This window comes from Neofelis nebulosa, chromosome 9 (genome assembly GCF_028018385.1).
Source record: "Neofelis nebulosa isolate mNeoNeb1 chromosome 9, mNeoNeb1.pri, whole genome shotgun sequence".
In the NCBI taxonomy this organism is placed as follows: domain Eukaryota; kingdom Metazoa; phylum Chordata; class Mammalia; order Carnivora; family Felidae; genus Neofelis; species Neofelis nebulosa.
The window spans coordinates 129,206,026-129,228,186 of record NC_080790.1 but is presented as its reverse complement, the minus strand read 5'-3'; the positions used below and the strand labels follow the sequence as shown (position 1 = coordinate 129,228,186).

General features: G+C 43.5%; 1 protein-coding gene and 1 long non-coding RNA gene across 2 annotated transcripts in view; one reads left to right on the top strand and one right to left on the bottom strand.

Moving 5' to 3' along the window:
• The window catches only part of CSE1L (chromosome segregation 1 like), a 45,792-nt gene extending 30,499 nt beyond the window's left edge, over nucleotides 1–15,293 (bottom strand). Inside the window, exons 1-2 of the mRNA XM_058685890.1 lie at nucleotides 15,162–15,293; nucleotides 2,497–2,592 (exon numbers count right to left, since the gene is read on the bottom strand). Of these exons, the coding sequence (XP_058541873.1) occupies nucleotides 2,497–2,587 (91 nt within the window). The 5' untranslated portion in view covers nucleotides 2,588–2,592; nucleotides 15,162–15,293. The remainder of the gene's footprint in view (nucleotides 1–2,496; nucleotides 2,593–15,161) is intronic.
• A 3,439-nt stretch (nucleotides 15,294–18,732) lies between these two features.
• LOC131485894 (uncharacterized) lies at nucleotides 18,733–21,829 on the top strand. The gene is made up of 3 exons (XR_009249063.1): nucleotides 18,733–18,825; nucleotides 18,859–19,002; nucleotides 21,460–21,829. It is a non-coding gene; the product is annotated as an uncharacterized LOC131485894 (long non-coding RNA).
• The last annotated feature ends 332 nt before the right edge of the window (nucleotides 21,830–22,161 follow it).

Genomic DNA, 22,161 nt, shown 5'->3' with positions numbered 1-22,161 from the left:
CCCCTCCCCTGCTCACATTCTGTCTCTCAAAACTGAATAAAACCGTTAAAAACATTTTTTTTTTTAATAAAAAATAAAAGATGAGGAATGCTAGGGGGCGCGTGGGTGGCTCAGTAAGCTGAGAGTCAACTCAGGTCATGATCTCACAGTCAGTGGTAAGACTGAACACTGCATCAGGCTCAGCACTGGACATAGAGACTGCTTAAGATTCTCTCTCCCCTTCTACCCCGCTCCTACTCACGTGTGCACGCTCTCTCTTCTCTCTCATTCCCTCTCTCTCAAAAAAAAAAAAAAAAAAGATGAGGAATGGTAAACTGGAAAATGTTGGGGCGCCTGGGTGACTCAGTCAGTTAAATGTCCGACTTCGGCTCAGGTCATGGCCTCACAGCTCGTGAGTTTGAGCCCCATGTTGGGTTCTGTGCTGACAGCTCAGAGCCTGGAGCCTGCTTCGGATTCTGTGTCTCCCTCTCTTTGCCCCTCCCAAGCTCACACTCTCTCTCTCTCTCTCAAAAATAAAAACATTAATAAATAAAATGAACTGGAAAATGATTTTCAAGAGGGACACACTATGGTTTTGTAGGAGTCTGGAAGGCTTTGGCTGTTTCCTCTCAGTGGTTAGCACTGCCCACAGGGCAACACACTGTATCTATGCTCTGGGGAAAAGCCCATATAAATTGCCAGATCTCTTTCTTAAATTGAAATCAATACCCTGAAAGAAATCTCATGAGTTTAAGTCAAATTATTTCTGTGCTCATTTCCTTCAACTTGCTCACAAAATGTTCACAACGACATGTTTCTACGCTCAAAGAGCCTCAAAGTGTCTTCTAGTTCATCCATACCAGTCTCATCTCAAGAACCAAAGGAGCACAGTGCTATCTATAAGCTGAGATCCGCTACACACTTCAACCTCCAGATCATTTTCGAAAGATGTTGAGTCGGTCTAGTACAACCTGAGAAATGCTATGTTCGTAACTCTTTCCAGAAACATCAATTTATTCCTACACTCTGTCCCTGGAATCGTAAAACAGTAACCACCTCACCTTACAAACACACAATTATTAAAAATCATTTTCAACAGCCAGGGTTTGCAGAGGCTTTCTGGGAAAGTCTAAGAAGATTACAGCCATTAATTTTCCTTCCTCCAAGAACACATTACTTCTTTAAGCACTAATGGGGAAAACCACAATTTTCCCTCTCAGAAATCACAAGGCTATCCTAGAAGAGAATGGATGTATTAACATGTTTACAATTCTACTTATTTTACAGAACATAAATCTTCAACACACACACATACACACACGCACTCACTCACTCCTTTCTTTGTGAGGCCATGCTAAAAGCCTCTTTCTGAGCATGCACATTAGTATGTTCTGCAGAAGCGGGATGAGCATACCTGGTTTTAATAAGGCTTACATTGAGAACCATCAACTTACTACCCCTCCCACAAGAGACATCTGGCTCTCAGAAGTAGTTTGCTTTTTCTGCACAGTATTTCAATTTTTTCAAGTCACATGTTATCATTTAAAAATGAGGACATTGCACACTTCACCGAAACGTCTTTTATTTTTGAAGCAAAGCTGGAAATCTGATCCAGCAAAACTGGTTTGAATCCCCCAAAGTTAGCTCATCCCAAAAGCCCTTAACCAAGGTATGTAAGTCACATATTACCAGTCCCCACTTGGCCTGCCTCCATCATTTACCTTCACATCTGACTCCTGTGGGCATCTGAGTTTACAATTCCAAGCTTAGGGGCACTTGGGTGGCTTACAGGGTTAAGCATCCAACTCTTGATCTCTCTTGTCTGACTTTGGGTCAGGTCATGATCTCCTGCGGTTCAGGAGTTCAAGCCCTGCATTGGTCCAGCACTCAGTGCAGAGCCTGCTTGGGATTCTCTCTCTCCCTCTCTCTCTCTCTCTGCCTCCCCTGCACTTGACAGGCACACGCTCTCTCTCTCTCTCTCTCTCTCAAAATAAATAAACTTAAAAGGAAATCTAAGCTTATACTAAATTTCTAACAGAAACTGGCCAAATACAGAAGAGAGGAACCTTGGTCTTAAAATGTATTAATTAAATCAAACTCAACATGGGGATTATGAGACTGTTTCATTACCTGATTTAATTAATCACTTTTTAGGCAATTAACTTTCATCTCTGTGCCCTAATTATTATCTCTCTACAACTGGCAAATGTGGGGATTTTCAGAAAGGTGAAGGGACAAGGTATTCTAGACACAGTGCTTTTTAATCCAAGACACCAAATAAAAGAGATTTTACTCAAAAAACAAAACCAAACCAAAAACACCCATCACCATACATTACAGCAGCTATAAGCAGCCAACCATCTACTTTATAGCTGGAGAATGAAAAAGAAACTATGCCTGAAAATCAAAGTGTAAATCTTTTTTTTTTTAACTTACAAATACAGGTAGATTATGCAAAGGTTTTCCTCACCTGTTCTTAAAGAATAGATCAAACCACAAAACATCTATTCTCTTTACCTGGACGTCTGATGGCAGGATCCGGATCAAGAGTTTTCTTTAAATATTCTGTTAGCGTTTGCAAATTTGCATCGCTGAGCTCCATTGCCATAGAACCTAAAACAAAAAATGAGGTTTGGTAAATTGGTCACATTGGGACATAGTGATTTACATAAAAGAGTACTTTTGTATTATGGGTCTTCCCCTCTCTGAAGGTCATCCATTTGTTACATTTTAAGGTATGGGCTATATAAGCCTGACTCAGCTCAGACAAGGTTCCAGAAGTTAATGGGCTTTTTTGAAAATGGTTAGCTAATTTTGACATGAAGAATATACATACCACAAAGTAAAAAAAGAAGGTGTAGAAAAACAAAGCTGAATAATTGATCAAAGTCACATAACATTTATTAGATTTAATGCTACAAAAAAGGGCAGACAAGAGTTTAAAAAAAGACTCAGTAGGAACTTTTTTTAAAAAGGCCCACCATAGGGGCTCCTGGGTGGCTCAGTCGGTTAAGTGTCCGACTTTGGCTCAGGTCATGATCTCACAGTTCGTGGGATGGAGACCCATGTCGGGCTCTGTGCTTTCAACTCGAGCCTGGAGCCTGCTTCAGATTCTGTGTCTCCCTCTCTCTCTGCCCCTCCCCTGCTAGCACCTGTCTCTCTCCCTCTCAAAAATAAACATTAAAAAAAATAAATAAAAGGGGCCACCAAAAGAAATTACAATTTTAAGAAGGATCCCATAAGGAGTTCTGAGATTAAAGAAACCAGAATAAATTTCTTTGTGCACAACATGCAATCACAGGCACTGACAACAAACCAGATGCTAAGAATCTGTACCTGGGGAGAGAATGCTGGGGTTCAGAGGATGACAGCTATTATTATGATTAAAAAGGAACCTTCTACACTAAAAGCAAAGATAAGCAAGTGGGACTACATCAAACTAAAAAGCTTCTGCACAGCAAAGGAAACCATCAAAATAGAAAAGGCAGCCTACCAAATGGGAGCAATTATTTGCAAATCATATATCTGATAAGAGGTTAATATCCAAAATATATTTTTAAAAACCCACACAACTCAGGGTGCCTGGGTGGCTCAGTCAGATAAGCCGTCGATTTTGGCTCAGGTCGTGATCTCACAGTCTGTGAGTTCGAGACCCGCATCAGGCTCTGTGCTGGCAGCTCAGAGCCTGGAGCCTGCTTCTGATTCTGTGTCTCCCTGTCTCTCTGCCCCTCCCCTGCTTGCTGTCTCTGTCTGTCTGTCTCTCTCTCAAAAATAATAAACATTAAAAAAAATTAAAAAAAAAAACAAACCCACACAACTCAAAAGAAAAAAAAAAAAAAAGAAAGAAAAAAAATCTGAGTAAAAAATGAGCGGAAAATCTGAACATTTTTCCAAGGCACAGAGATGGCCAACGGTTACATGAAAAGGTTCTCAACTTCACTAATCAGTAAAATGCAAATCAAAACCACAATGAGACATTACCTCACACCTGTTAGAATAGCAATCATCAAAAAGACAAGAGATAACAAGTGTTGATGAGGATGTGGAGAAAAGGGAAGCTTTGTGCACGGCTGGTGGGAATGTAAACTGGTGCAACCACTGTGGAAAATAGTATGGAGATTCCTCAAAAAATTAAAAATAGAACTATCACAGATCATGTGATCCAGAAATTCCACTTCTGGGTATTTCTCAAAGAAAGTGAAAACATTAATTCAAAAAGATATCTGCATCTCTATGTTCACGGCAGCATTTTTTTTTTTTTTTTTTACAGCAGCCAAGACAGGGAAATAACCTAAGTGTTCATCACTGGATAAATGGATACAGAAAATGTGACAATGTGTATACAATGGAATATTATTCAGCTGTAAAAAGGGTAACCCTGCCACTTGTGACAAAATGGATGGATTTTTTTTTTTTTTAATTAGGCTGTATGCCCAACGTAGAGGTTGAACTCATGACCCCAAGATCAAGAGTTGCATGCCCTAACTGAGCCAGCCATGTGCCCCCTGGACGGACCTTGAGGGCATTATGCTAAGTGAAATAAGTCAGAGAAAGATAAATACCATATGATTACTTTAATGTGGAATTTAAAATTTAAACAAACAAAACACACCAGAGCTCATACATATAGAGAACCAAATGGTGGTTACCAGAGGTGGGGCTTACGGGTGTATGAAATGGGTGAAGAGGGTCAAAATGTACAAAATTCCAGTTATAAGTAAGTCATGAGGATATAATGTATAGCATGGTGACTATAATTAATAATATAGGGGGCACCTGACCAGCTCAGTTGCGGGGAACATGGAACTCTTGATCTTGGGCTTGTGTGTTCAAGCACCACATTGGGTGCAGAAATTACTAAAATAAATAAACAAACAAACAATACTATATTGTGGGGCAGCTGGCTGGCTCAGTCGGTAGAGCATGGGACTCTTTATCTTGGGGTCATAAGTTCCAAGCCCCATGTTGGGCACAGAGCCTATGTAAGAAAAACAAAGTTCTAATGACAAAAAAAAAAAAATCTGTAAGGGTGCCTGAGTGGCTCAGTCAGTTAAGCATGTGACTTCAGCTCAGATCATGATCTCACAGCTCGTGAGTTCAAGCCCCACATCCAGCTCTGTGCTGACAGCTCAGAGTCTGGAGCCTGCTACAGATTCTGTGTCTCCCTCTCTCTCTGCCCCTCCCCTGCTCTTGCTCTGTCTCTCTCTCTCCTCTTCAAAAATAAATAAACATTAAAAAAAACTTTTTTTTTTTAATCTGTAATTATGTTTACTGATGGATGTTAACTAGATGTGCTGTGGTCATTTCACAATATACACATATATTACTCATTGTATTATACACCCGAACCTAATGGTAATATGTCAATTACAGCTCAATTAAAAAAAGGTAACAATTAACTTAAAAAGGGGGGGAGGATGGAAGGTCTCCATGGCTCAACTGGTTAAGGTTAAACGCCTGACTCTTGATTTCAGCTCAGGTCATGATCTCATGGAGTGAGTTCAAAAAGCCCCCTATCAGACTCCTCACTGACAGTGCAGAGCCTGCTTGGGATTCTCTCTCCCTCTCTCTCAAAATAAGTAAACTTAAAAAAGTAACAATTTTATTAAGTAAATATTCAAATCTTAAACAACACCAAATATAAATCACAGAATACACTGCCACTGACCAAAAAAAATTCACATCTAATACATTACAAATTCTAAACTAAATCTATGGCTTATACCCACATGACTGATGACATAAAGAAATACAGACAGAAAAAACAGCACATATATACAGATTATAAGAGTGAGTGCGTGCACACATCATTCTCCTTAAACAAAAAGCTTGAGAATGCTATAAGAGGACTCTGTGGTCTCCAGGTTGTTGCTGAGTAGGTAAAATTAAGTGCAAAATGACAGAACTTTCTGGGGTGATAAAAAATGTTCTAAAACCATGCTGATGAGATGGTGGTGACAGATGCACAACTGTATACAATTATTAATGACACTCACCAAAAAGTACACTTCACATGAACTCACAGTAAGTTATACTTCAATAGTTATTTTTTAAAACTGCACTTCTGCGTAGATCCCAGGACACAGCTTTAGGGAAAAAGTCACACTAGCTCCCAGGAACTTAGGAAATGTCGCCTTTTCAAGGCAACCATGCACCCAACTAAATTTGGAGCTTCTAGAACAAAGAAGAAAAAAATTAAGTATGTAATAATTTTTGTAAAATGTAATTAAGCTAAGTGGAAAAAAAGTCAAATACACCACAATTCAAACTATGTAAAAAAAAAATTTAGGGGTGGCTGGCTGGCTCAGTTGATAGAGTGTGCAACTTTTGATCTCAGGGTGCAGGGTTTTAAGTTCGAGCCTCACACTGGGTACAGAGATTACTTAAAATCTTTAAAAAATGTATACATACCCCCATCTATAGAAAAATACACTCCAAAATGTAAACAGTGATAAATGTCTATGTGATGAACACCGGACATTTTTGTTCTCTTCATATTCTTTTAGGTTTTCCTGATATCCTACAGAACTACCTATATGTATTACACTTACAATCAGAAAGTTATTAAAATCTTATGGCATTTTTTTTTTTTTAATTTTTTTTCAATGTTTTTTATTTATTTTTGGGACAGAGAGACACAGAGCATGAACGGGGGAGGGGCAGAGAGAGAGGGAGACACAGAATTGGAAACAGGCTCCAGGCTCCGAGCTGTCAGCACAGAGCCCGACGCGGGGCTCGAACTCACAGACGCGAGATCGTGACCTGGCTGAAGTCGGCCGCTTAACCGACTGCGCCACCCAGGCGCCCCTCTTATGGCATTTTTAAGGGGACCTAGGGGGCTCAATCAGTTAAGCATCCGACTTTGGCTCAGGTCATGATCTCAGTTTGTGAGTTTTAGCTCTGCACAGGGCTCTCTGCTATCAGCATAGAGCTCCCTTCAGATCCTGTCCCCTTTTCTCTCTCCTCCCCTGCTTGCGCTCTCTAATAGTAAACAAACATTAAAAAGTAAGTAAATAAAATTTTGTTGTCTTTTTAAAATGACCTTGTCACAGGTAATTAAATTTAGGCTCTCAATGGAGCTTACATATTAGTTGGAAGACAAGACACACCTGTGATTCCAGCTACAAACTAATCCCTTTCCTGCAGTTTTGAAATCCAAAAATCTATAAACTGAAAGGTTTTTTTTTGTTGTTGTTTTTTAAGTTTGTGGCAAACTCATTTAGCAGCAAAACCTGGCCCAAACTGCCTGAGGCTATAAGTATCTTACTTTGTATAAAAATGTCTTACTTAAGAAATACTAACGTGTTTGCAGAGTGCTACCCCACATCCCAAAGAGAAAGTTGCATAATCCACAGTATGTGCATCCAAAAAGAGCCTGAAACACATTTGTCCCCTGGAGTAGAGGTGCCAAATCAGTCACACAAAAACTTAACTGTTAGGAGGTTGTTAACAAGAGAGTCACTTGGCCTACATTTCCATGTGGGCCAAGATTTCCAAGAGGCTGAGTCTTGAGTTGAATTTGAAGGATACATGTAACTGGAAAGGCAAAATAGAATGAGGACCCATCCAACACAAGAACTAGTGTGAGCAAAGTAACAAATAGGAAGCTACATAGCTCCTTTGGGGAACAGTGGAATTGGAGGCTGAGATCAGATCATATTATTAGATCCTTAAGACTTAGCTGAAGAGTTACATGATTTAATGTACAATAGGAAGCCACTACGGTTTTTTTGAAATGGGTCAAAACTTAATGAAAGTGGAGTATATGAACTTTGGGCTGGTAATGGTTTCCGGAATGGAGCTGAAGGGAACAAGTGAAGATCTGTTAGGACACTTTTTTTTTTTTTTTAAACGGGACAATCTATGAATCAGGCACATCTATGAACCAGGCACAATGCTATGAACCATAATCTATGAACCAGGCACAATGCTAAATGTTTTTGTATGCTTCATATCATTTCATATAAGCATTTTACATACAAGAAGACTCAGAGAGATTAACTTGCCCCAAGTCACACACAGTTAATAAAAATCAGATTCAGGAACGCCTGGGTGGCTTGGTTGGTTACACGATCGGCTCTTGGTTTCGGATCAGGTCATGATCCTGCGGTTCATGAGTTTGAGCCCTGTGTCAGGGTCTGTGCTGACAGCGCAAACCTGCTTGGGATTCTCTCTCTCCCTCTCTCTCTCTGCACCTCCCCTGTTCGCTCCTGCTCTGTCTCAAAATAAATAAACTTAAAAAAAAAATCAAATTCAAATCAGTCTGACTCTATAGGTCTACTCTCTTCCTACCAAGGCTATCTTGTCTCTCAGGTGGAAGAAATAATGACAGAAGCCTGACCTAGAATGGAAGCACTGGGAATGGCAATAGAAAGGACATGTTGAGGAAGGGAGAAAGGAAGAAAGAAGGAGGAAGGGAGGGAGGGAGGAAGGAAAGGAGACAGATAGACAGACAAAGGGCTATAGTTAATGCTGTGCCTGTGCAGCTTATACCTCCACAGCCAGAAACCACAATCTTCTAAGGAGAATGATTTGTTTGAAACTATCTGTATTCTCCTTATTAGAAACTGGAAACATTTTTATCATAAGGGAAGCCAATATTCTAACTGTTCTAGTAGATTCGCCCACCAATCTATTCACTTCTTTTGACCCAGGACAAAACACTCCATGGCATGAATATTAAGTCCTACTCAACCATACACACAATTTGAGAGGCCACCCTTTCTGGGTTTTATATCAAAAGTTTGGAAAAGGTAGGGGTGCCTGGCTGGCTCACAGTCAGTGGAGCATGTGACTCTTGATCTAAGGGCTGTGAGGTCAAGAGATCCTTAAAAATAAAATCTTACAAAAAAAGTTTGGCAAATGCTATACATTATAATCCCCTTTTGGAGATTCACCTTAAAGTCTTCAGGAACTGAAGCAGTAAGTTATCAGGTTAATGTTGTTTAACCCAGAGTTCCCCCTCATTACTTGGCCACAGAACTACTTCATTATATAAAACTTTGCAACATGTGATTTAATCAATTTATTTCCCATTCTTTTTTTGTGTTGAAATGCTCGATCTGTTATGAAATCATGAAAGTTGGCTGTTGCCAAGCAAAATTATTTACATCAGTATACACGAGCTTAAAAAATACGAAACAAAACTCATCTTGCTCTATCACACAAATTTGTCCTACCTTTTTGAGATTTACGCAAGGCAGCATGTTAGAAACTGTGTGTGTGTGTTGGGAGGATTAGAGATTAATTGGATCTATTCTGTTGAGTTTAATACACTCCTCAATAATTTTGCATTTCACTAACTTTCTTCATTATGTTCCTATAGCACTGTACATATCACAACCAAAATCTCTTAGATTCCTCATAATTTATCTGAATTAAAAATCCAAACTCTTTACCATGGCAAAGTCTTATGCAATCTGACACCTGTCAACCTCACCTACCTTCCTTTTGGCTCTGTGCTCAAGCCACAAAGCCTTCCCTCTGTTGCTTGAACCAGCCAAGACAGTTCTCCATGCCTGTAATAATGCTCTTCCTTCTAATCTGATACTGGGCATCATTCAGCTGTCAGCCCACCATCAACTTCTTAAAAAGGCCTTCCATCACTATCATCTACACTATTAACAGCAGTAACATCATCTGAAATAGCTTTTTTGCTTTTTTTAAGTATCTTTAATGTAACTGCTATCCTTATTTGTAAGCTCCTTAGGGCAGGGACTTTGTATGTCTTGTCTCTGTAAGCCCAGGACTTTTACCACTGCCTGGCACATAGAAGATATTCAGTAAGCATTTGTTGCATGAACTAAAGGATGAGTCAATGTCAGTCAACTAGCTAAAACAGGAGTTCCCGGTATGGATTAGAGACTATTCTTCAAGGATCAGTTATAAGGAACCCCAACAACATAGGAATTCAGTTACATGACCAACTTACCCACCATAATTCATTTCTGTTCACTTAAAAGTGTTTCAAGGAAGAAGTGAATCCGACAGACTTCAAGCTGTATTACAAAGCTGTAATCATCAAGACAGTATGGTACTGGCACAAAAACAGACACTCACATCAATGGAACAGAATAGAGAACCCAGAAATGGACCCACAAACGTACAGCCAACTAATCTTTGACAAAGCAAGAAAGAATATCCAAGGGAATAAAGAATGTCTCTTCAGCAAGTGGCGCTGGGAAAACTGGACAGCGACATGCAGAAAAATGGACCTGAACCACTTTCTGACACCATACACAAAAATAAACTCAAAATGGATGAAGACCTAAATGTTAAGACAAGAAGCCATCAAAATCCTTGAGGAGAAAGCAGACAAAAACCTCTTTGACTCTGGCCATGACAACTTCTTACTCAACGCATCTCTGAGACAAGGAAAACAAAAGCAAAAATGAACTACTGGGACCTCATCAAAATAAAAAGCTTCTGCACAGCAAAGGAAACAATCGGCAAAACTAAAAGGCAACTGACGGAATGGGAGGAGATACTTGAAAACGACATATCAGATAAAGGGTTACTATCCAAAATCTATAAAAAACTTATCAAACTCAACACCCAAAAAACAAATAATCCAGTGAAGAAATGGGCAAAAAACATAAATAGACACTTCTCCAAAGAAGACATCCAGATGGCCAATCGGCACATGAAAAAATGCTCAATACCACTCATCATCAGGGAAATACAAATCAAAACCACTATGAGATACCACCTCACACCTGTCAGAATGGCTCATTAACAACTGAGGCAACAACAGATGCTGGTGAGGATGTGGAGAAAGAGGATCTCTTTTGCACTGTTGGTGGGAATGCAAACTGGTGCAGCCGCTCTGGAAAACAGTATGGAGGTTCTCAAAAAATTAAAAATAGAACTACCTTACAACAAGCAATTGCACTACTAGGTATTTATCCAAGGGATACAGGTATGCTGTTTCGAAGGGACACATGCACCCCCATGTTTATGGCAGCACTATCAACAATAGTCAAAGTATGAAAAGAGCCCAAATATCCATTGATAGATGAATGGATAAAGAAGATGTGGTGTGTGTGTATACATACAATGGAGCATTAGTCGGCAATCAAAAAGAAGGAAATCTTGCCATCTGCAACTACGTAGATGGAACTAGAGGGTATTATGCTAAGCGAAATTAGAGAAAGACAAATATCATATGATTTCACTCATATGAGGACTTTAAAACACAGAACAGATGAACATAAGGGAAGGAAAGCAAAAATAATATAAAAACAGAGGGGGACAAAACATAAGAGACTCTTAAATACAGAGAACAGAGGGTTAGTGGAGGGGCTGTGGGTGGGGGGATGGGCTAAACGGGTAAGGGGCACTAAGGAATCTACTCCTGAAATCACTGTTGCACTATACGCTAACTAACTTGAATGTAAATTAAAAAAATAAATTAATGGGGTTCCTGGGTGGCTCAGTTGGTTAAGTGTCCGACTTACGGCTCAGGTCATGATCTCATGGTTAGTGAGTTCGAACCCCACATTGAGCTTTGTGTTGACAGTGCAGAGCCTGTGTCATCCTTTGTGTGTGTGTCTCTCTCTCTCAAAAATAAATAAACATTAAAAATAATTTAAAAAAGAAAAGAAATTCTTTAAAAAAGTGAATTTGAGATCTATCCTATATTACTGTTCATATTATGTCAGTGTTCATACTTTTGTTTCAGGATTCTGCACTTGCCGTCCTCCCTGCCTGAACAGCTCTGCCTCTGGAGAGCTGCATGGCTCACTGCCCACTTCACTCAGGTCTTTTTCCAAGGTTGTCTCTTTTCAGAGATAAGTTCCTGGACCATCCTATCTAAAAGAGCACCCACATCAGTCACTCTCCATTCCCTTATTCTATTTTTCCAAGCTCCAAATTCCCAAATATTATTGGCCATATTACTTTGCTTTCTTGTTCACTGTGCTTCTCTCTTCCCTAGACTCTAGGTTCCATGAGAGTAGGGGCTTTGTGTTTTGTTCATTTCAATCTCCCTAGAGCTTTACAATAGTGATAAATACCTAATATATATTTCTTATACTATTTTCAAAAGCTACATTCCCTTGATTTTTCCATCAAAAGCATTATCATTTCACACGTTTGTTCTGGTCAATTGACTGTGAAAAATAAGAGGTGGGGAAAACTGATTCTAAGACCACATGATAGAATGATCCTAAAATGACAAAGTTGAGGTACTAAAATACGACTATTTGTAAGTTAAAAAAAAAGTGGGGGGGGGGGCACCTGCGTGGTTCAATTGGCAGAGCAACCAACTCTTGATTTGGGCTCAGAACTGACAGCACAGAGCCTGCTTGGGATTCTCTCTCTGTGCCCCTCCCCAATGCACTCTCTCTCTCAAAATAAAATAAACTTTAAAAAAGTGTGCATTGGGGACAGGGGAGATATACAAACATACATGCAACAATCCCTGAAAGTCAAAATACTACACAGACTCTACAATTTAGTATTAGTTAAGGAACTAAATATTTATCAACAAACCCTTTTTGTATCTCCTTAATGATAATGTCTATAAAACCAAATTATAAGCTTAGCCCTGATTTGGGAAAGCATGACAAATAAGGTAATTTTAGAGAATACTCCATAGGTATTCACCATACATGGGCAAAATCAAGGTCTAATTAAGCTACCTAATTTGGCCACGGGTGAAAGTACTTTGACTTTTTAAAATATCAGCAATATGTAAACATAGAAAGTGTTACTGATTTTAAAATAAAGATTCAAACTAAAAATGGGAAATACATTCTTTTGCCTTTAAAAAAGGGGCGGTGCTTTAGTTTTTCCACAGAACTATCTTTGGAAATCCCTACCAATTCAGTTAAAAAATAAAACACATGTGCCACAGTAACTCAATTATGAGAAACTTATCTAAATTCCAAGTCCTTCTTGTTGAATGAATGGCTGGACCTAAGTCTAGCCTCTTCCCACAGGCCCTCAGTTATGGATGAAGACTTGGAATAAAAGCTTTCTAGGGCCATCTCACAGACGTCTGTGACATAAGCTGATCCAAGATCTGTGCCTTTTCCTTAGATATTTCCTCCACATTAGAGAACCATTCCTGAATCCTTACATCTGGGGAAAGGGAAAGAGTTCCAATGAATGAAAACTATCTGGCACATACACATCAAGAACATACCAAGGCACTTTGACCCACCCTCTGCTTTCTAATCACAGGAACATACCATTTAGAATCAAATCCGAACTCTGTAATTGTCTACAAAGCCCTACATGATCTGGCCCCTGGACACCTCTCCTTTCTTCATACACTACTGTAGCATGCTGGATTTTCCTCCAATATTCTAAGTCTATTCCTATCCTCGAGCCTTTGTACTTTCTAGATCCTCTGCCTAGAATCCTCTGTCCCCTCACCTTTCCATGGCTGGTCCAGCTCATATGCCACCTTCTTCACCTGTCACTTATCAGTATCTGAAACTATCTAATTCATTTATTTGTATTCTTGTTTCTTTCTCCCACTAGGATATAAGGTCTCCACGGGAAAGGACCCTGTCCATGTTTATTTCTTCACTGTTTTTCCAGAGATTAAGTGGATGCTCTATAGTTATTAAATGAATAAAAGAACAAATTAATTCCAAAGCTAGAGCAGTGCTCTCAAACCCATCCAATCCTGTATAGGAAACCTCTGCGCCCACCGCTTCTCAGCCTTTTGGCTAAGATCAAATGTAGGAAACCCCCAAATAGCAGAAATCAAAGTAACCAGATGGGAAGAGAAAATTCCCTTGCATTGATGGAAAGAAGGGGAAGAGTCTTGGGGCGGGCGGGGTGGCGAGAGTCCCTGGAATTATGCAAAAACTGGAGAAACACACACACAAGTAAAAACTTCGGATGGGGGTGGGGGGCGAGGGGATGAGAAAAGAACGCTGGTGGGATCCAAGAGTAAAAGTCCCCTTCTGTGCTTCCAAGGAATAATACCACGTGGCAAGCACTCATCACCGGAAGACAACAACAAAGACAGGCAAGGTCCTTGCTCTTGAAGTTCACAGCCCAGCAGCCGAGAGACCGTGAACAACTCTAAGTAGTTCTAGATAATGACAAATGCTCTTAAGAGGTGAAAGAAAGAAGCCCTCAGAGAAGTTGGTCAAAGAAGGTGTTAAGAGGCGTGAAACAGGGAGCCAGTCTTGCAAACCTAAGAGGTCGGTAATTTTCAAGCAAACGAAAAGGCAGGTCCAAACGCTTTACGGTGGGCACGAGCTTGGGACATTTAAGAAAACAGAAGTCAGCAGTACAGCTACAGCGGCTAAGAGCAGACGGGTGGAAGAGGCGGACAACGGTCACTTTAGGTGGGACTACGTAAATCACGGTAATAACTGAGTGCATTCTCACAACCACTTTACCAAGCAGATTGTTTTCAAACCCACTTTGCGCATAACGAAATGGGAGACACCGAGGGATGAAGTGACTAGCCCTGCATTGCACTCCTAGCGAGAGGCCAAATCTGGAGCGAACCCAGGCCTTCCAATTCCAAAGCTCAGGCTCCGAACTACCGTATTATCGCGTTTCCCCCCAAGAGCAGGACTCTACATTACTGGGCAGGTGCAGGGACTAGGACATACTCCTTAACTCAGCAAAGTGAGATCACGATGCTCAGTTACGGTCGGGGAGACTGAAGCACAGGGAAGTTAAAGTTCCCCCCTCTCAAATCAGAAAGTGAGTCGGGGCAAGAGGAGGTCTGGGCGGCGGCCGGCCCTCACCCAGCAGCCCGGCCGGACAGGCCTCGCCGCGGCACTCAGCTCACGTTGCGGGTGGCCGGGAGCGACGAGAACGGACGCGCAGGCGCGACCAATGAGAGGCGGCCTTCCCGAGCGGCCCGGCGGCGGCGCGACCAATCGGCGCGGCGCTGGAGGGGAAGGGGCGGACGCTCGGGCAGCTCGCGTTAGGCCGCGCCTCGGGGGCCCTCGCCCCTCACAGGCCCTGGGGCCGCCGGGCGTGGGCCCGAGCCTCGGGACGCCGCGAGGTGAGGTGAAGAGAGACCCGTCGGTGCGGGCAAAGACCTCGCCCGAGGGCGCCTCCCGAAGCACCGGCCCGCATTCCGCTCTCGCCCAGAGGCGCGGTCCTTGCTTCCCAGCGCTCGGAAGTGTCAGGAGCGCCGCATCCCTCCCCTAGCTGGGTCCCAAGAAGCCACCCTGCCGGGCCGTGCACGCCCCGCGCCTCACCTCCTGGGGATACGGGAACGGAGAAGGGAATCTCAGCCGCGAACTGTGGCCGGCACTACCCACCCCTGCCGCTCCGCCTCACATTCAAACCCCGGCAAAATGGCGCGGCGGCGAGGCTGCGGCCCGGGCGCATGCGTGAGAGGGGCAGAGGCGGGGGGGCGGGGCCAGGAGCGCTCGGGCCCCACCCAAACTCGAAAGACCAATGGAGACGCGCTCCGTGTTTGCGCTGACGTCACAAGCGACAATGCCGTTTGGCTTAGATCACCGCCGCGGGCATCGCAATCCTCGTCCTTCCCGCCCCCCCCCCCCCGCCGATGGACGCTGGTTCGGCCAGGGGCCGCTGGAGTGAGACCTCGTCTGACGTAGGGCTTCAGTGAGGCACGTAGTAGGTCTTATATAACTGTTGAACGAACTGCTCAAAGTCCTGTCCATAGCCTTAGACGGAGAACTTTCTGCCCCCTCGCAGAGAGCCTGTTTTAGAGCGAGAGAAGGAATAAACAAAGTAATTTCAGATCTTGATAAGCGCTATGAGAAGAAAATTTAAAACAGGGTGATATGACAGGCAGTGACTTGGAAGGTCATTGGATGGTCAGAGAAGGCCTCTGAACAAGTGACATTTGGCCTGAGTTTCAACAAGGAGACAGCTGTGTGAAGATCAGGCGTGAACTAGACTGGGGCTTAATGAAGTGCGGAGGAACAGGAGGCGGGAGGTAGAGAAGCCAGCAGGGGCCAGATGATGTAGGGCTCATAAGCCTTGTTAGACTGTGCCTTATGTGCATCCACTACAGGATGGCCACCAAATCTATATTTTATTTTATTTTATTTATTTTAAAGTTTGTTTATTTTTGAGACAGAGCATGAACGGGGGGAGGGGCAGAGAGAGAAGGAGACAAAGAATCGGAAGCAGGCTCCAGGCTCCGAGCTGTCAGCACAGAGCCCGAGGCGGGGCTCGAACTCACGGACCACGAGATCATGACCTGAGCTGAAGTCGGACGCTTAACCGACTGAGCCACCCAGGCGCCCCCCAAATCTGTATTTTAAAAGGCCCACCAGTTGCTGTGTGGAAATGGACTGTATGGGGGGAAGAGCTTGAAGCAGGGGAGACTGGAGGCCTCCAGGAGAGAGATGAGATGCTCAGACTCAGCTGAGTAATGGTGCATATGGAAACAAGTGGACAGCTTCAGGAGATACTGTAGAGGTAGGGCCTGCAGGATCTTCTGATCCATTGAGTGTGACAATGACAGGAAGCAATGAGGACTTATGGAAATCCCAGCCCTCAGTTTTGGCTGCCAGCGGGCCCAGCTCTTTCAGAGCCCATCCCTTGCAATTGCTAGTTTGCTCCTCCAGGGACTGAAAGGCACATATTTGGTTATCATTCAAGGAAACAAATATAAGAACACAGAATTACATAGGCACTGAGAATTGCAGAACTCTCACCACGTAATGACTCTGTCCAAACCTCTGCAGCAAGAAATGACTGAACTTGAACTTGGCTTCTAGCAGCATATAGCCATGACCTTAGTATGACCCCAGTGTCTCCCTCCACCCCCCCCACCCCCACCCCCCCCCCCCCCCCCCGCCCCATAACTGCTTGAGAAAACTCAATGCTGCCAGGAGAATTTACTGTTTGTGTTTGTTCTAGCCCAACACCTAAGGATAGGCCCTCACTTTCTTAGAACATTTACTTTTTTTTTTTTTAAGTTTATTAATTTTGAGAGAGAGAGAAAGCGTGAGCAGTGGAGGGGCAGAGAAGGAGGGAGACAGAATCCCAAGCAGGCTTCGGGCTGCCAGTGCAGAGCCCAACACGGGGCTCAGTCTCATGAACCATGAGACCATGACCAGAGCAGAAATCCAGAGTTGATCGCTTAAACGACTGAATCACCCAGGCTCCCCATCTTAGAGCATTTACTAAGAAGGGCTTACAATTGTGAATTCTTCTTCAGTCTCTTTGAGATATATATGTATCTGTTGCAATTAGGAGTGTCTTTCTCAATGACCTGAAAACCGTTCCTTTGAAATATAATCATCAGGAAGGTAAGGCCTTGGTCTCTTGGTCTCTGTGGGAGGCTGCAACCTTGATAATTGCCAGCTAGCAGACATAGCTAACCTGATCACATTTACACCGACCAACCCTTTGTAAGTTTTTACCTGTGCCCTCACTCTCTCCCGCACTCCCTCATTCTCCTTTAAAATGCCCAATCACCTCTGCATAGTCGGAATCCGCTCTCTCCCCTACTGTCAGTAGTTACTGAATAAAATCTGTTTTTACTGTTTTAACAATGTCCAGCTTTGTTTATCTTTGATAGCACCCTGCCTATGAACATGTAAAAGCAATTCCTGAGATAAAATGTAAAAAAAAAAAAAAAATGCTCTGTTTGAGTGAATGATGTAAGTTTTTGTAAAATTGCTCAACATCTCTTATCACAGCCCACAAACGCTGCAAGATCTGGCCCCTGCCAACCTGCCTGACCTCATCACCTTCCTTCCTCCTCCTCTCCACCCTCACTCAATGTAGCCACCTCACCTTCCTTTTTGTTCTTCCAAGATCCAAGCTTTCTCCCACCTCAGAGTGTTTGTAGCTGCTCTTCTCTCTGCCTGGAATGCTCTTCTAGACCCCTGAATAACTGACTCCATCTCTGTACATTCAGATTCCAACTCAAATGTCACCATCCTGTCTGAAATTGCCCACTGTCCACACCCAGTAACTCGACATTTAGGTTTGCCAGATTTAGCAAGCAAAATACAGGACACCCAGTTCAATGTGAATCTCAGAAAAGCAGTGCATGATTTTTTTAGTGTAAATATTGCATGGGACATACTTATACTAAAAGATTATACATTGTTTATCTGAAATTCACATTGACTCAGGTGCCCTGAATTTTATCTGGCAACCCTAGCCTCATATCTTTCTGTTTTCTTCATAGCATTTATCACTCTTTGTGATTGTCTCTTTGTTAATTGTTCCCCTCATCGTTAGCTTAAGGATTCTATTAGAAAAAGTAGCTTGGGGCACCTGGATGGCTCAGTCAGTTAGGTGTCAGACTCTTTTTTTTTTTTTTTAAGGTTATTTATTTTATTTTGAGAGAGAAAGTGCAAGTCAGGGAGGGGCAGAGACAGAGAGGGAGAGAGAGAGAATTGCAAGCAGGCTCTGCACTGTCAGTGCAGATCCCGACACAGGGCTTGAACCCACAAACCGTGAGATCATGACCTGAACCCAAGTTGGACGCTTAACCGACTGAGCCACCCAGGTGCCCCAAGTGTCTGATTTTTGATCTTGGTTCAGATCGTGATCTCACGGTTTGTGAGATCAAGCCCTGGATCGGGCTTTGTGCTGACAGCTTGGAGCCCACTTGGGGCTCTCTCTCTCCCTGTCTCTAAAATAAAGAAATAAGCTTTAAAACAAAGGACGTCATTTATCTTATTTACAGCTGTACCGCCGAGCACCTAGCACACAACACCTGCTAAATAAGCATTTGTTGAATGCTGAATGAAATACCCTGTATAAATAAAGTCCACTGAGAAAGATGTAAGTTACTGGGACATTGGTGGAAAAGATGTATTTTTACCATTACAGCAACAGGACAAGCAATCAATCATACATATCTGCTTTCCTGGACAAACATTGTCTTCCAGTCCTGGTGAGGAGAATCCTGATGATTTAACAGTTTTCCATCTCTGAGAGCTAATCACGAGGGAGGCTGGCTGGAGTCCTGTGTCGTCCAGCATCTCTGCCAGTTTCTGCAGAAAGCCCTGAAGTGTGCCAACGTTCCCGTGTCTGTGGATACAACTCTAGTGGTGCCCACTCCCTTTGCTCCTTGCAGCCGCGAGAAGAACCGTGCAGGTGAGGGGCACAGTAAAAGGTTGGTGTGTCCTCCAGCCTCCATGGGTGATACCTGAAGACTCCCCTGGGAATCTGCATTGTGTTCTCTGTCCTTACTTTTTTTTTTAATTTTTTTTTAACGTTTATTTATTTTTGAGACAGAGAGAGACAGAGCATGAACGGGGGAAGGGCAGAGAGAGAGGGAGACACAGAATCGGAAGCAGGCTCCAGGCTCTGAGCCATCAGCCCAGAGCCCAATGCGGGGCTCGAACTCGCGGACCACGAAATCGTGACCTGAGCTGAAGTCGGACGCTTAACCGACTGAGCCACCCAGGCGCCCCTCTATGTCCTTACTTTTAATTTTGCTTTATCAGATGTTCTCTGAGAGGCTCATTTATTGGTCTCCCACCGTGATTCTGGCATCGTCATTGTTAAAGTGTATTCACTGGTCTTTTGTTGTATGTTGTCAAGCTATTAGGCAGATAAGGTTCCTGCCATTTCTTCCAGATGTTGAAGTCTATCGACCATCTCACAATGTGCAATATTCCTCTCTGGCCTGTTCAGACCTTTCCTCTTCCAATTCTATCTTGTCTGACATCAATATTATTAGACTTGCTTTCTTTTGGTTAACAGTTTCCTGGCGTATCTTTTCATCCCCCCGGCTTCATTGAGATAGAATTAACATGTCTTGACACATCTTTTACCAGCCCTTTACTGTCACTCTTCTTTGATCTTGTGTCACACTAGTTACGAGCATGGACTTGACTACCTATGGACTTGACTTAATGCCATCTGCGTGACAGCGGGCACGTTACTTGTAATTGAGCTGTCTAGTCTCTACAGTAGTGATAGTAATAGGAATTGGCCTCACAGGGTGAAAGAGACAGGATAGATGAGGCCCGTGGAGAAGCACCTGAAAAACAGCAACCGTCCAAACAGTGTTAAGTCTTATGCCCATCCTGTGACCGGGCGGCAGTGGATGTTTGATGTCCTCCCGTTGTCCCCAGTCCTGCCTTTCCCAGATGGTACCGCTTGAGACCTGGACAGGCCTTTGGATGCTTGCCTTGGCCCCTGTGCTTTAAAAGGTGCCATTCTGGTCCTGCCCCAGCTCCCACAGGTGAGGAGGGGGCCCTGCTCCAAGTGGGTGTGCTCACCCGGAACCCGTACCACCTCCTTTCAGGCCACGTTCCGGTGACACAGGACCCTGGAATTCTCCACCGACAGGCCCCAAGCCCTCTTCCAGGGTCTGTGGAAACCTCTTGCCTGGGTCGCTCCTGAGAGCTGAGACACAGCAGCTGTGAGCATCCCTAAACTGGCAGTGGGACTTGTGGACGGATGTGTTTGCAGGGGGTTTGGACAGAGCTGCGTATCCTCGCACACACATTCAAAGCCTCGTGGTACAGGTTGAGGCCTGGGGTGGGAAGAGAAAGGGTGCAGGACGAGGGCTGATTCTCCCCATGTTGCTGTGTTCTGACATGGAAGTCTGAGCCGGAGAAGTCCATCTTTTTTTTTTTTTTTTTTTTTTTTTTTTTTTAGAATTCCATCTTTGAACCTGGGCTTCCAGGTTCTGCAAAGGTGTTGCTTGTCAAGGAAGGAAGATGGAATGTGTGTTTTTGAACACTTACTATCTTGACATATAACTTTTAAATATTTATTAGTTTAGTTTAGTTTTAATGTTTATTTATTTTTGAGGGGGGTGGCGGACAGAGGATGTGAAGTGGGCTCTGTGCTGACAGCAGAAAGCCGGACGTGGGGCTTGAACTCACAAGCCATGAGATCGTGACCTCATGATCAAGCCGAAGCTGGAAGCTTAACCCACTGAGCCACCCAGGCACCCCAACTTTTAAATATTTACACTTACTGGATGCAAGGCCACATCTGTATGTCTGCCCCAGAACCACAGATGTCAGCAGTGTGCTGTGCTTTCTGCCGAAGGGGGCCAGTGCCCTACATCACCTACTTCTGAATGTCTGCTATACCCTGTACATCAACACAGTCCTCCCTGTGTGAGATCCGTCCTTGGAGACAGACCGAAGACAGCATCAAGGATGCAGTGCCTGGAGGGATGGGGCCAGGAGCTCATGGCTCTCCAGCACCAAGAGGTGGTGTGGGACAGCGTTTAAGAGGCAGGCTCTAGAGCCAGACTGCAGGGCTTTGAATCTAGCTGTGTTGCCTTAGATGAGTTCTTTGACCTCTCTGAGCCCCAGGTACCCTTGTATAAAAAGCAGAGCGTGATGATGGTAACGACACCTACCTTAGGCAGTGGTTGTGACAGTCTAAGGAGATGACGTGTGCAGGGCAAAGGCCTGGCACGCTCAGAATCCAATAAATGATCATTATTACTGTTATTAATCTGCTGCTAGGTGCTATCTCAATAATGAAAACAACAATAGCTGACATGGAAAGAGCATATAAAATGATCGGTGGGGAAACCTGACAGGAGGAGTGAAGTTCTCTTTCTCTTATCCTTTGGTGGAGGGGGAAGAGTCCAGGGAATACGGAGCTTCAAACCAGAGCCCTTTGGGTACCTGTGGCCTTTGGAGTTGAGGACTGAGCACCTTCCAGAACTCTCTCAGAGGGAAGCAGTGCCTAGAGCTGATTTCCATCATAGCAGGTATGGAGAGGAAATGGGCCTTTGGGTGGGCCAGCTTCCTCTTCAAGCTGAGGAAGGAAAATGGAGAGTGGAATGCCAGCAACCCAGGAAAGCCAAGGAAATGACCCAATTCTCTTGAGTTTGTGAAGTGTCCTGTGAGAATTCTAGAATTTCCATGAAAAAAATTCCTTGGGGTGCCTGGATGGCTCAGTCAGTTGAGCATCTGGCTCAGGTCATGATCTCTTGGTTCATCAGTTTGAGCCCCCGCATCCAGCTCTGCTTGGGATTGTCTCTCTTTCTCACTACCCCTCCCTGCTTGTGCTCTCTCTCTCTCTCTCTCTCAAAATAAATTAACTTCAAAAAAAATCCTGCACTTTCACCAACACTTTAGCGAGTGCCTGCTTTGCATCTGTTACTGTGTTCTAGCAAGTGAGATTGTCATAAAACAGCCAGGGTTCCTGTCCTCACACTCTTACATTCCAGTGGAGGAGACAGATTTCAAACACATCATTGCAGATGGCAGTGGGTTCTGAAGACATGGTGGAGGTAACCGAGGAGTTAGCAACTGGGTCGAACCCCGGGAGGAG